At 37.0% G+C, this 15,376-nt stretch overlaps 1 protein-coding gene across 1 annotated transcript; it reads left to right on the top strand.

Annotated features, from left to right (window-relative positions):
• Positions 1-224: 224 nt before the first annotated feature.
• On the top strand, positions 225-14,777 carry LOC122225597 (sulfotransferase 6B1-like). Its single transcript, XM_042948448.1, has 6 exons — positions 225-571; positions 2,895-3,079; positions 5,314-5,440; positions 10,942-11,036; positions 11,191-11,377; positions 14,305-14,777. Exons 1-6 carry the CDS (start codon positions 427-429, stop codon positions 14,421-14,423), a joined length of 858 nt encoding a protein of 285 aa, XP_042804382.1. The 5' UTR covers positions 225-426; the 3' UTR covers positions 14,424-14,777.
• The last annotated feature ends 599 nt before the right edge of the window (positions 14,778-15,376 follow it).

The following is a 15,376-nucleotide window of genomic DNA, read 5'->3' as shown; positions in this document are numbered from 1 at the left end:
CTAGTCCTTTCCACAGTGACATAAACCATGATAGCCACTATAAGTCTTTCCTTATTAAAGCAAAAGGATTTGAATAACTCTAGTCCCTTTGTTTAATAATTACATTCTGAGATCTTGATAGCTTTGTTTGTAAACTATTCTGAATGTCAAGTTGGGAGGTAATATTTTGTAACATGTGTTATCAAGAAAATATTTTGTAACATGTGTTATCAAGAAAAATATTATTTTCACAGTAGACTTTGGCTTAGTTATGGTTTAAAAATTACTCTTGTGAAGAGCTGCAAAGCGTATATATAGATTCCTCTAGCTTAGTAATTCTAGGATTACACTGCCACTGAGCTAGGATTGACATCAAGGACCATCCTTGTTCTGTGCCTTGTGTAAAGTTAGTGTTTAGTAAATACTTTTTGATTGACTTGAAGAAAGATGCCATTCCAGAAGCAGTCAAGTGTTCTTCATAAATTCAAGGGGATCCTCTATTCTACTATGTGTTCAGAAGAACTTCTAAAGTCCCTGGATTTTTTCAATGCAAGAGAAGATGATGTGTTTCTGGTGTCCTACCCAAAATCAGGTAAAGTTTATTTTAATGTATTTTAAATGTATAAATACATTTTTAAATATGTGAAATGTAAGAAATAAGAAGAAATATAATAATATTTTTATAAAACATTTATTTTTCAGAATTGTTTCATAGGACATTTAAGTATCCTAAATGCTTACTTTATTTTATTTATTTATTTTATTAAATGTCTATTTGTTTATTTTTGAGGAGAGAGAGAAAGAGAGAGAGAGAGAGCAAGCAGGGGAGGGGTGGAAAGAGAGGGAGACACAGGATCTGAAGCAGGCTCCAGGCTCTGCACAGGGCTTGAACCCACAAACTGTAAGATCATGACCTGAGCTGAAGTCAGATGTTTAACCAACTGAGTCACCCAAGAGACCCTAAATGCTTATTTTAATGAAAAAGTTTGACATTAGAACATTGAGAACTGTGTTTTGAGAAAATTCATCTGGAGGAATTAGAGCTTTTACTATGATCTTGTTTCTATTTGATAAAGCGTACAGATATTGACATATATAATAAGCATAATATCTGTAACATTATAAAGTTTTCTTCATATTTATACCAGGCATGGCGACAAATAGTATTAGTTCAATTCATATTTAATCATTGATTTATAAATGAATAATTTTTTCTCCTGGGCTAATAAAAACAAATGTAAGTGTTTTTAGTGTTAAATTTTATGCCTTATTCTTCAAAGTTTATTTCCACATATTACACACATGAAAGAAAGGACCATTATGAATAATATCATCCTGGGAATAGTCAAAATTAATTCGATATTATTTTTAATGTTGAGAGGTGACCAGGATATATAATATCTAACTGCTAGCTGCGATTTCCAGACATGTGCAGAGGGGCATACACCTGCTGGGATGGGTCAGCAACTAAGAGCTTAAACCCTTTCCAATTATGTTTGCATTTAGTTCACGTACCTGACTCTGTCAGGCCCAAGAGGCCCTCACAGAGTTCACATAGGGCCAGATCTTCCAGGTGTGTTTTTTGAGAATAAACATAAATCACATACATAACTCTTTTATTGGAAAATACTGCTGCAAATGGAAATTAAATGATTGCCTCCAGAAAATCTCAGTATTCTATGTAGCAGTTCACTCTGTGAGTAAATATACCTTACCCTAAGTTGATATGTTAGTTCAGAAAGTAATTTATGAGACTTTTAAAGTTCTTTGAGCAAGTGGCTAGTTTATACTCTGTATAAACAACCATATATAAAGCTTCCACTGTACGTGTTGGTGCCTGTAAATGGGCATCATTCACCAGGTCCGGAGGTCTCTTCGGCAGCACAAAACTGTATTCTCTCTCCTTCGCCAGAATATATCAATACACTTTTTGAAAACGATAGAAATATCATTACTATATTAGTCATGTTTATATGAATATTATAAATATTTGACCTATTAACATTATAATCTAAAATAGTCTTTAATTTAAAACATATCGTGCAAATGAGAACCATGTTTAAGTTCTAAATATTTATTCAACTATAGATTAGTTAATGTCGTAACAAATTTGGAGCTGGAATTACAGTGGGATAAGTGGACACTGGCCTGATTTAAACTTCTTAGAAACATTGGTTTCAAATCAGCAAAGCATCCTCCCTACCAAACTTCTACTTCTGGGCTCCAGCTTACTGTTGTCCACAATGTTGGAGCACATCCATATTTGCTTCACATAAACACAAAGTGATATTCCTTCCAGACTTCATGGTAGCATAGGATTGTGTCTTTATGATATTTGAATATAGCATTTGCTCCTTGTTCAAATGCTTTGTCTACACCACTACTCTGTGTTTGCACACACAAAAAAATAAGATCCAGTGTCTATCTTCCAGGGGGGAGTGGGGAGATGGACATGAATATAAGCAATGACATTTCTACTCTGTTAAGTGCTACTTTGGAGGGACAGAGAGAGTAAACAATTGTGCCAGGAGAGCAGGGACTCAGAAGACAGTATATAAAACAGCAAGATGCATGAGCTTGCAGGACCAGTAGGAACTGTATATGGAAAGACCTGTGTATTTGCAAATTGGAGAAGGCGCTAGAGGTAGGGTAGCATGGAAGAGTATTTCAAGCTGAGGAAATGGCTTATGCAGTTTTAAGGTCTCTTCATGCTCTTTAAAGTGTGATTCTTCCTGAAAAGTGAATTATCGTCTCAAGCGTTCAAACAGGTTTCAGTGAGTGTCAAAGAATAATAACTATTTATAGGAAAATTAATGCACTCATAGCTCTTATAAAATCATGCCAATTTTCTATATTTATTTCATCAAGAGTATCACTTAATTTAAAAATGCATTTTGTTTTATTTTTGTGTGAAGGTACTCACTGGGTTGCAGAGGTCATTGAGAACATTCCCAATGTTAGCATGAGTCTAACATCTCCTATTGAGTTGGGAGACATTTCTAAATTTGAAGAGCTAAACATGTATCGTAAGAGAAGAGTTATTCCAACACATTTGAGCTACAACATGCTACCTATGAATATCAAACAAAAACAATGCAAGGTAAGATCAGTGGGTAAGGGCAAAGGCTTGAGAGTACCATAGAATTGGGCTTGGCTTCTCGATCTGTCACTTTCATCCCTAATGGGAAGTGAAAGTCTCTGCACCTGGTTTCCCAAGATGATTACCTGTCCTCTGTTGCCACCTCCCTAGCCTTGAGAGCTTAGGGTTGATGCTGACTTTCCGTGCTCCCGCAGGGTCTGTCAGATAGTCAATTCTTCTTGCCATGTTTCTCTACTCTCAATCTTACTTAGACTCCTATGTTTTGTTCCTTATCTTTGTCTCCCCCCTTTTTTTGTTTCCAATCTCTCTTACATGAAATTTATGCTTTTAGTTCATATCATGATATTAATTAATATTTAATTTTTTTCAGAGAACTATTCTACCTTCCCTTCATATCTTTTAGCCACCCCCTAATATTTCTTAGAATATTGTGTATTTATTGAGTATAACTGACATATAACATTGTATTAGTTTCAGATGTACCACTTAATGACCTGATATTACTACATATTGTGAAATCATTGCCACAATAATTCTACTTAACATGTGTCACTACACATAATTACAGAATACATTCTTTTTTAAAAATATTTTTTAATGTTTAATTATTTTTGAGAGAGAGACAGAGCATGAGTGGGGGAGGGAAAGAGAGAGAGGGAGACACAGAATCCAAAGCAGGCTCCAGGCTCTGAGCTGTCAGCAAAGAACCTGACACGGGGCTCCAACCCTGGAACCAAGAGATCATGACCTGAGCTGAAGTCAGATACTTAACTGACTGAGCCACCCAAGTGACCCCAGAATACATTATTTTAAAATATGTATTATGTATTAATAGCTTGCATTGCCTTTCCCAATGATAATACTGACAGGTAACTTTGGGTATTCTCCAAAGACCCTAAAATACTCTTCTCTCTACCAAAACAAACAAATAAAAAATTCCAACCGGATGGCTAAGGCTTAAGATTCTGCCACTTTATCTCTTTTTGTTAAGGCAGTGAATGGATTTTTAAACTGCTTTCAGAGCCTTGGGTTTCTGTGAATCTGCTCAGGATGCAGAGAGCAATTAAAGAAAGCCTGAAGTGTTGAGTTACTCCTCAATTATCTCTTGAGATGAAGAGAGGATAATGGGGGCAAAGGGGAGGTAAAGGTGGCTTTTCATCTCTGTGCACGGTGGCCTTTGCACATCTCTCATGTAAAGAGGAGCAGGTGTTCTTCATGTGGATCTTACACGACACCTGGACTATGAACACATTACAGAAAGAAAGATAGCTACATAACAATACCTGGACTATGGACACAGTACAGAAAGATAGCTACATTCAGCATAACTCAGTAAACACTTCATAACCTACATAAAATGTGTACACCTGATTATGAATTTAAGAGCAAGTGGGACATCTGATACTCATGACCATGATCGAAGATAGTCCTATTATAGCCAGTGTCTCGCACTGGTTTCCTGAGGTTTTTCAGAAGCTCTTACTACACTCTGTATGTCCCTATTATATCTTTCATAACACTGCATTCCTTCACCTCACTGCAAGTTTTGAGAAAGCTGGTAGTATTTCTGTCTTACTAGTCATATTTCTCAGACCTTGAACTTTCCACTCCGCCTGGTCTACTGGAGGTACCAAACAAATATTTATTAAATTGAATTAGATTGCAGTTGCAGCATTTCTGTCAATTAGGAGGGTAGCTCAGATTCCTTACTCTGTGGGGGATTAAATTGTAGAAATATGCAATTCCAAAACATCATTCTTCTTATAAATAAGAATAGACAATTTATAAGAAATCTTAGTGTACTTAAGTCGTGTTACAAAATTACTAAAAATTTTTTCTGTTAGAAGTTTTTTATATTAAAAAAGTAATCTTGTCCTACAAATTAATAGAGGGTTTCTCATGTCCATTGCTAAAAAGATAAGGCCACATGTAGCACATAAATTGGGAAAGTGTGGTCGGTGGCTGGCAGCACCAATGTCATCTGGGAGCTTGTTAGAAATGCAGAATACCGGGTCTCATCCTGAATCCTCTGAATCAGAATCTGCTTTTTCGCAAGATTCCCAGATGATTCGTACACACATTAAGTTAGAAACACTGGCCTGAATCTATGCTTAATAATCTGAGTAAACTAGCAAAAAATTGTGGTTTGTACAGGTAGATTTGGTTGCTTTCATTTAGAAAATGCTTTGTTTTGGGGCTATTCCATCTAAAAATAAACTAATTTGTTTTAACAGATTATCTACATTGTCAGGAATCCAAAGGATACAGCCGTTTCTTTATTCCACTACTACAGAGATAATCCCAATCTCCCTGGCATTGAAACCTGGGCTGGATTTCTAGAGCTTTTCCTAAGAGGAGATGGTAAATATAACAATGATTTCTATTCATAATATACAGTTCCACTCAACACAGAAGCATTTTCCAAAAGTTTAAATGGACCCTAATGGCCTGCTTTCAGAAATACACTTGAATAGATAATTCTTTTGCTTCTAAGCCATTCTTTCTCACTTTGCTTCCTCAGTCTTTGTTATCACCCACGAGTGGTACGTATTTGCAATTACTTATTGAGCTGGTTGAAATGTTTTAAAAACAGATTAATTCTGATCAAGTATCACTCTTTTTGCATATACCGTCAGTCTTGTCAGTGAAATAATTATGCATTAATTGGAGTTTAGCAAGATACAGCTGAAGCTTAGACATGCAGTCTGAAACATGCCTTATGTATACCCACATGGAAAATAAGACAACACAAACAGGGGCACCAGGGTGGCTTGGGGCCTCTGACTCTTGATTTTGGCTCAGGTCATGATCTCAGGGTCGCGGGAATGAGCCCTGCATCGAGCCCCATGTCAGGCTCCATGCTGAATGTAGAGCCTACTTAAGATTCTCTCTCAGTCTCCCTGTGCCCTCTCCCCATCTTGCGCTCTATAAAAAAAAAAAAAAAAAATCCAAAACAACAGAAACAACACGCAAAAAATCCTAAACTCCCCCTTCCCTGCAAAAGGGAAAAAACATTCCCCAAATAAAACAAATGAATTAGGCATCTTGATACTTGTCTTTATAAAGATGAACAGAAAGCAATTTCTCCTGAAAATACTACAATGATACGTCATTTGATTGAGCTGTGCAGTGCATGTCGGTTCTGCATGACCATGAATGACCTTTGAATTTATTCATTTTTCCCTGACTCATTGGTGTCTGGAGCACTTACACACACGCACGCACACATGCACGCACACACATTAGTTTCTAAGCCTGACTTCCAAAACCTTTCATTAAACCAAAATAATATACCAAGACAGTGCAGAATGTAGAAGAGGCATGATTTAGAAAGGGTGTGTGCCCACAGGGTCTTATCTCTCTAGGGGGTTGGAGGTAAATCTTCTTAATTGTTAGTTTCACTATTTCACTTGCAAATTGTTAAGCATTTACTTGTTAATTTAAGAGAGGCCACAGAAAGTATAACCTTAATATGAGGACTTAGGGAACTCACTAGCAACAGAGTGTAACACTCCTTTTGCTGTATTCTCTATGGAAGAATATGCTATGCTCACAATATTTCAGCTCCTCTTTTGCAAACATTTAGTAGAATCATAAAGTTTTGGGAATGACAGGTCTATTAAAAGTCATTTGATTGAAACACCCACCTGATGTTTGAATCACCTTTGTAGTATCCCCAAGAATATTGCAGGCTAAACTTGAACTTCTTAACTTGGACAACGGGTTCACACCCCCAGCTCCTGCCCCCAAACAACACACTCCATCTCAATACTGTTAAAAATTTTTAAAAATCTTACGACGTGATCTAGACACTTAGCTAAGTGCAGTGCAACACGATTTCATATCATCCTCACAAGGACACAGGAGCTAGATGTGACCTTCATTTTACAGGTGAGGAAAGTACAGATGTTGGGAGGCCAGATAACTTGTCCAGATCCATATCTACTAAGGAGCAGAGCCCAGATTTAAATTCAGGTGTCAGCTCCAAAATCTTTGCTCTTAGCACTGTGGCATAACTCATCAAGCAAGAAAACTGTTGTCCTCATCATTAATTCTTCTTCCACATGATAGCCTTTTAAATATTTGAAGATAGTTAGCATGCCTCACTCTGCCTCAATTCCATTTTTGGAATAAGCAGAGTTTAAATACATAAATTATTTTTTTTTAAAAAAACAGATCTTGAGTCTGCTTTTTCTCAAGAAAAGAAAAGCCACGTTTGTCTCCAGTTATTATGAACTGGGGCTCACTACGTCTCTCACTGCTGCATGAGCTCTAATATGGCCACATCTCTATTGTTTTGCAGCACCTAGAAGACAAAAAGCATCCTCTGGGTATGGCCTCACTAGGGCAGGGAAAAGCAGGCCTATTAGTGCTCCTGTTGTAGAGATTATTTTTCTGTGAGTGTAACCACAAAGAGGGCAACCTCATCCATATGCAGGGAAGCAAACTAGCTGTCATAGGGCATCTACCTTTGCTACAACATTATCCAGAGTCATAGCTGAGTACACTGGGAAGGGCAGTGCAGATGGAAAAAAGGTTCCAGATGATTCTTTTATGCCTTATTAGGTATGTTAATAGATTTTTAAGATTTTTAATTGCAAAGGGATCTGCCATGTAAGTATTATACAATCGGATAATCTAGCCTGGGCAAATCCTGTTGACACTTGGGGATAGTCACTGAATCACTAAAGCTTTTATTTATTTACTTGGGTGGGAAGAGTAGCCTCACTTTTTACTATTTATAAGATAAGGTTGTCTGTTTTTCTGTTAAATATATGTGACTGTATTTCAGGGATTTTCTTCAGGGACTTTAAAAAAATGTTTATTTGTTTATTTAAAGAGAGAGAGAGAGAGCAAATAGGGAGGGACAGAGAGAGAGAGGGAGAGAAAGAATCCCAAGCAGGCTCTGCATTGTCAGTGCAGATCCAGACATGGGGCTTGATCTTACAAACCATGAGATCATAAACTGAACCAAAATTAAGAGACTGGATGCTGAATGCCTAAGGACAGGAAGTGGTATAATTCTGTAATTAAGTGGAGGATGTGGAGAAAAGCATTTCCCATAAAAGAAATACTTTACATCTCTGTTTCAGAAGTTATTTTTTCTTTAGGGCCATAGGTCTGGATAATAAGGATTCTGATTAAAGAATTAATGAAAAGTGTAATTCTCTATATTAGTAAGGAAGGCATGACAGCTTACTTCTTTAAGACAATTTTGGCTGGCTTAAGTCTTTCTGGAACAAGATGGAGTATAAATTAATTAGTTAATAATCGCATAGCTGCTCTCAAACAATGATCAGGCTATGATCCAACAGATTATTCTTCAATCTATTTGGGGTATGTTGGAATGCATTTCCTGCTGAAAAGCCATAATGGGCCAAGTCAATTACACATAACCACCAGATGTGACACCAGGCCTCTTTTCCTGTCCAGCTGCAAGTCACAGAAGCCTAGGTTCCCCCTGACAGTATTGAGGGCTTCCATAGCATCAGCAACTCTAGGTGGTGATGTCATCCACCAGGGCTGGGATGGGCTGCAGCTGCTGAGAGGAGGCGGTGACGCAGGTTGAGTCTGTGAGTGTAGTCTGGGGTACCAGAAACTAGTTAACTTCTTAAATTTGAATAAGAGAAGAATCAATCTTATCCCACCATGTGTTTCTTCCTGGGTAAATGTTGGCCATCCTTAGAAGATAAACTCCTTGGGGCACCTGGGGGTCTCAGTAGGTTGAGCATCTGACTCTTGATCTCACCTCAGGGTCTTGACCTCAGGTCGTGAGTTCAAGCCCCACCTTGGGCCTTGGACTCTGCACTGGGTATAAAGCCTACTTTATAAAAAAAAGAAAAAGAAGAAGAAGAAGGGAAAGGGGAAGGGGAAGGGGAAAGGAAGGGAGGGGGGGAGGGGGAGGAGGAGGAGGAGAAGAAAAGAAAAACTCCTTAAAACTGATATGGTAATTTGAGTAATTCTAAGATCAAGTATTGCGCAAGTCCCTGAAATAGCAGTGAGAATGCTGATAACTGGTGTATCAGGACAGTTCTTCTAGACACCCATTCTTATTGTACAGCCTTTTGGGCCAATGGGGTAGAAAACTGGGCTGACACTGTAATGACACCATTGCAGTCCCAGAAGGTCTTGTTTTAAGAATGCCTTATGGTTATTTTCTTGCCCTTAACTTCCTTGGGAACTGAGGCCATGAAAAATTACAGTTAGTTTGGAGTTAAGTAGACTTCAATTTATGCAAAACTTTAATGTTCAAAATGTATATACTGCAATGTCTGGCAGACACTAATGGCTTAATAAATCCTTATTAAATGAATCAATAGTCATCAGATCTTCAGAAAATTGCTAGTAGAGTAGCTCTTTTATAATTTGGGCATTAGCTAGTATTAAATCTTTGGATAATAAGCATGCATGGAAAGATGTATATGTAGTATTTTAGGTTACTATGTTTCACACTTTAGATTGTCAAGCTAGTCAACTTTCTGTGGTGACAACAAGGTGCTCACGTTTTGTTTTTTATCATCACTGCTTCCGATCATTTATTTTGCATGGTAATATTTTAGTCTCAAGCCCTGGAGATATTTTTAGGACTGTAAAATTAGCAAAGCAGTAAAGAGATAGTATCAACTACTGATAAATCCCTAACACTGTATTTTTCAGCCTTAAACTAAGATGAGTGAATAGAACTCTTTTCTCCCTCCTCCTTTTTTTTGAGGAAGTTTATAAATGTTTTATGCTAAGAACTTATAAAAAGCCTGTGACATTACAGGAATAAAATAATAAATTCTCAATGTTTCTTTATTTTTCCCAAGATCCAAAGTAGTTATCAGAACACATTTATTGGGAAAATGTGTATTTCTGCATTTCTGCTGTCATTTTTTCTGATTATAAAAAGATGTTTACCAAAAATAAGAAAAAACACCACAACCGTATTAAAAGGTATAGCAACCCAGCTTCATTTCACAATATTGTATTTAGTTGAAATAGTATTTTTTTTTAATTTGAGCTCTTCTAAGGAAAACTTTTTAAAAAATATTTAAGATCTTATTTAATTTTTAATTATTGAGTTAATGTTATTAAACCTAATTGTAAGTTTCTTCATAGATAATGAATGACACGTTGTTACTGAAGAAGACATGGTATTAACATATATAACTAGCTTTTTTTTTCATTTTAAATCCAGTGTAGTTAACATACAACATTATATTAGATTCAGATGTACAATAGAGTGATTCAACAATTTTTTTAACATGTATTTATTTTGAGAGAGAGAGAGAGTATGTGTGTGCACAAGGTAGGGAGGGGCAAAGAGAGAAAGAGAGAGAGAACCCCAAGGAGGCTCCACGCTGTCAGTACAGAGCCCAACGTGGGGCTCTATCCCACAAATCAAATTGTTAGATCATGACCTTAACCGAAATCAAGAGCTGGTCGCTTAACAAACTGAGCCACCCAGGTGCCCCCATTCAACAATTCTTCTTTAAGGTTTTTTTTTTTTTTTTTTAATGTTTATTTGTGTGTGTGAGAGAGACACAGAGAGACAGAGGGAGACAGAGTGTAAGCAGAGGAGGGGCAGAGAGAGAGGGAGACACAGAATCAGAAGCAGGCTCCAGGCTCTGAGCTGTCAGCACAAAGCCCGAGGCGAGGCTTGAACTCATGAACTGTGAGGTCATGACCTGAGCCAAAGTCAAATGCTTAACCGACTGAGCCACCCAGGCGACCACCATTCAAAAATTCTTAAGTAAAATTCTTTCACCTGAAAGTTCGATACCTGTGTGCCTTACTTTGCATACTTTGCTGAAATGGGAAGACCCTGGGACACCAAGTCATGATGCTTAATATTAACACAATTCACTTTTTTTTTCTAGTTGTATATGGATCCTGGTTTGATCATGTTTTAAGCTGGGAAGAACACAAAAATGACAAAAACATTCTAATTATATTCTACGAAGAAATGAAGAAAGTAAGTCCTTTCTAATATTTCAACAATCAAAATTTAAGTCAAGTAAAGTTAAAACAGGACATCAGTAAATTCTGTTTTCATGTTACAGGGAATTAATTTGGTGTTTTGATGAGTTACACTTTCTAAAAAACTTTTTTTTTTTCTTATTGCTCAGGATCTTTCTAAAAGCATAAAGAAAATAATTAATTTCCTTGGTATAAATGTGAGTGACAGTGAAATTAATAAGATTACTCGGAAAACATCATTCAGTGAAATGAAAAATAATGCAGCCAAAGAAAACTGTGATCCAAATCACACCATCTGTGCCCTCACAACTAATAGGAACCTGGTATTTAGGAAAGGTAAGTCATAACGGGATGTGGTGCTCTGCCTGGGCTTATATTTGGAAGTAGTTCCATTTTACCATTTTTAAAAAATCTCTCATTTCACCATCGTGCACCCTATCTCTTGCACAATGGATTTGTGCATCGTTATCCCTCAGTGAACACTTATTAAATGAAGTTCTCAAATTGCATTATTTCTAGACATTGAGATTTCCATGCCCAGTTAGGAACCAGTTGAGAGAGACACAGGTGTCAAACAGATGGAAATAATAAAGTTGCTTGAAGAATGTTCCTCAGGTCTGCAGCCTAGTGCATTTGTTAACAACTTATCCTAAGTTTTGCAAACATGCTTGCTTAGTCACAATCAAATGCAGTTCTGTCCTTGCACTGAAGCAGCCCATTTAGTGCATGGTAGAGAGCAGTATGTGACACATGTTTTCTTCAGAAGAGAGAAGGGAGCTGATGAGTTTTGACAGTGCATTTTTCCAAACTCACCAAATAACTCACCCTGCACCAGTCAGGGGTGTACAGAGAAGCTGGAAGTGTTATCTAAGGACATTCCCCTGCATGAAAACCCAAAGAGAAGGAAATGAATCGTCTCCACTAATTCCTAACATTTAACTTGAAAGTAGTTTGGGTACATCTGGATATAGAATTGTTTTGAAATCCATGTGAGTTTTTAAAAAATATTTTTTAATGTTTACTTATTTTTTTGAGAGAGAGAGAGCAGGGGCAGGGGAGGAGTAGAGAGAGAGAGAGAGGGAGAACTCACAGTGGGCTCCAGGCTCCACGCTGTTAGCACAGAGCCTGGTGCAGGGCTTGAACTCATGGAACTGTGAGATCATGACCTGAGCCAAAGTCAGACACTTACCCAACTGAGCCACCCAGGTGGACATGAAATCCATGTGAGTTTTAATCCAGATATGAGAGAAAAATGTTTTAACATTTTTCAAAATTTTCATAACTTATAATGGCAAAATTTTCTGTGTTTAGGTACTCAGATTTCCTACTAGAAAACACAAAGGTGTGTTTTCCATTTTCTGGTTCATCTGAATTTAATTCATTCTAAAGCAATTTTTTGCTAACTCACATGGATCAGATATTGCCTTAAGTTTGCAAATTACTTTTGTCTTTTTTGGTGATTCATTTTTTATTTTCTTATAGTTACAAAAGCAGGGCTGAGAGGGAGGAGAGAACTTAATTCAGCAAATATTTATTAATAAGTATTTTCTAAGTGCTAAGATTCAAAAATTGAATAAAATACAGTCTTGTCCTTCAGAAAAATCATAATCTAGACAGTAATACAAGGTGATAACAGCTATACCAGTAGTATAAACAAATATGAATAGCAACATGAGTAAGGGAGAGAGAATTTTTTCCTAGCAGAGTAGGTGAGGAGATGACATTGGATTGGGGACTGGAATCATGAGCAAAACTTTGCCAGGAAAATAACAGAGAAGAAATACATTCCAGCAAGAGCTAGCAGCAGGGATAGCTCAGAACCACTATGGAATTGCATTGTATTTTCTAGAAAGAGCAGGTAGTCTTCTGTGCGAGAGTGGTATATGATGTGTGGAGCAGAATGAGGGAGATAAAGATTGGGGCCAGAGAACAAAAGCTCTGATGGACATTATGAGGGGGTCCTTTACCCCCACCCCATCCCTGTCTATTTGCTCTTTTAAGAAGGGACGTGAAAATAATAATCAGGTGGAAAGTTGATTAGAAGAGGGTGAAACCAGAGGCATAAAGTCCAGTAAGAGGTTATTGTAATAATCCAGGTACAAAACACTGAGGGGCATAATTTGGCTAGTGGCAATGAGCCACGGTCAGGTGGATCTTAACTCAGAAGTCAGTTTAGGAGCCATCAGCAGTTTGTGGAATTAGGTAAAATTATTCAGGGTGATTGGAAAGGATTGTGGAGAAAGGGTTAGAAGGGGGAGCCCTAGGGACGCTAACATAAATAGGAATGAAACAACCCAAGACAAGCCAAGAAAGGAAATCAGCCAGAATTCCAAAGAGGGCCAGGATAAAACATGGCTGTTTGTTTATCATTCATGAATTCTGAGAGTGTCTTCCATAGTGGTGTCAGTGGAAGCCAGATTAAGGGAATTGAAGAGATGAGAAAGAAAGGAAGCAGCAAATAAGGACCACTCTTCCAAGAAGTTTGAAAATGGAGGACAAGAGCAAGATGATATGGGAGGGTCAAGAAAAAGATTAGGAGGATTGGGAGAGAGAAGATAAAGGGAAGACAGAAAGAATTTAGAAAAGGATGTGCGAAGGAAGGTGAAACAAGCAAAGATGAGAGAAACAGAGAGATTGGGAGGGATTATAATACAGAGAATGAGAAATGAGGAAGTTTTGATGCTCAGTGGAACCCAGTGGAGACCAATTAAGATGAAATAGGTGAAGGCAATTAAGAGTACACTTAATCGTCATGAATACTGAATAATGTATAGAGTTGTTGACTCAATATACTCTACACCAGAAGTCACTATCACATTATATGTTAAGTGTACTTGAATTTAAAAGAGAGAGAGAGAGAGAGAGAGCAGTTACGCGGACCTGTGGTATGTTAGCACAGTTACCGCTTCAGAGGTGCACAGGACAGGGAAAGAAGTGACATCATGTCCACTTTGTCTCTTTTATGTTTCAACTAAGTTTAGGCGAGACATTTCTTGGCTTGCTGTCATAAAACCTAGGTTATTTATATATTTTAATCTTCTTTTCTTTTTAAGAAATAACTTTTTAAACTGTAAATATTAACATACAACCATTACTGTGGAAATTAAAAGCAACACATAACAAATGAAGAAAAGAATAACCCCCATCTTCTTATCACCAAGAAATGAAATCATTCGTATTTTATTATAAATCTGGCAGATTGCTTTTGTGAATGCTGTACGTTTACATTGGTTCTTCTCTGATACATTTCCAATTTTTTCCAGGAGCGGTGGGTGATTGGATAAACTACTTTACTTCAAAGCAGAAGAGAGTATTTGATGAACTATTCACAGAGAAAATGAAACACAGTGAACTAGCAAGACATTTTGAAGATTCCTCTTAATATAAATGGAAAATGAAGCCACTTTCCGTTTTATGTGATGCAGTACTCGGGGAATACATAAATATATTTTACCAATGTGAAAAGCAGATATTTCTTTCAGTGAGAAACGGACACTTCATGAATGTGTCAAAGGTTTCATGTATGAGAGACTGTTATTAACATATTTGGTGATAGCAGAGAATTATTAACAAGAGGAAGTTTACAATCTTGGAATGGCTGAATTATATATCTGCTTTCAGGATATTCATAAGGAAAGGAGATTATTTCTATTCAGGGAGAACATATTACTGTGGGTGTTCTATAAACTGCATTAATGTACAACAAAAGTGGAGAAGGATTGTGTAAAATAACAAATGTCTGAGAAGTATTTATTTTTTGCCTATTTGGACATTATGACTTCTAAATAAACATTTTCATTTCAACATTACCTGGTGTCTGTGTAGAAATATTCTCCAGTGTCATAACAATGACAAACATAATCTTACTGAGATGGAATACCCACTAGGTAGATTATATCAAATGATCCCAATCTGGTACATGGTGGAAATGAAGAATGAAAAGATACTCTTTCACATTAAAGTAACACTGGCATGGAATTCCAGTATTTTCTTTATCTTTTATAAAGCCATTTAATTACATAATTTCTTGGGGTGCTGGGTGGCTCAGTCAGCTACACATCTGACTCAATTTCAGCTCGGGTCACGATCTCACAGTTTGTGAGATCAAGCCTTGCACAATGGACTCTGTGCTGACAGTGAGGAGGCTGCTTGGGATTCTCGCTCTCCCTCTATCTCTGCCCCTCCCCATTTGTGCACACACTCTCTCAAAAATAGATAAATAAACTTTAAAAAAGTTTTAAATTACAAATGTTTTATTTTGTAGTTTTGAAAAATATGAAGTGTTTATGATTTTTTCCAGGATTTTGAATATGTATTATTTCTCCCAGTAGCATT

The sequence above is a fragment of the Panthera leo genome, chromosome B4 (assembly GCF_018350215.1).
Source record: "Panthera leo isolate Ple1 chromosome B4, P.leo_Ple1_pat1.1, whole genome shotgun sequence".
Lineage (NCBI taxonomy): Eukaryota > Metazoa > Chordata > Mammalia > Carnivora > Felidae > Panthera > Panthera leo.
This window is presented reverse-complemented; position numbering and strand designations above follow the sequence as displayed.

Coding starts and splice junctions, on each gene's coding strand:
- LOC122225597 (XM_042948448.1), top strand. CDS start 427: ATGCCATTCCAGAAGCAGTCAAGTGTTCTTCATAAATTCAAGGGGATC. Junction 5,441..10,941: donor GCTTTTCCTAAGAGGAGATG/GTAAATATAACA, acceptor TTTTTTTTCTAG/TTGTATATGGATCCTGGTTT. Junction 11,037..11,190: donor TCTACGAAGAAATGAAGAAA/GTAAGTCCTTTC, acceptor CTTATTGCTCAG/GATCTTTCTAAAAGCATAAA.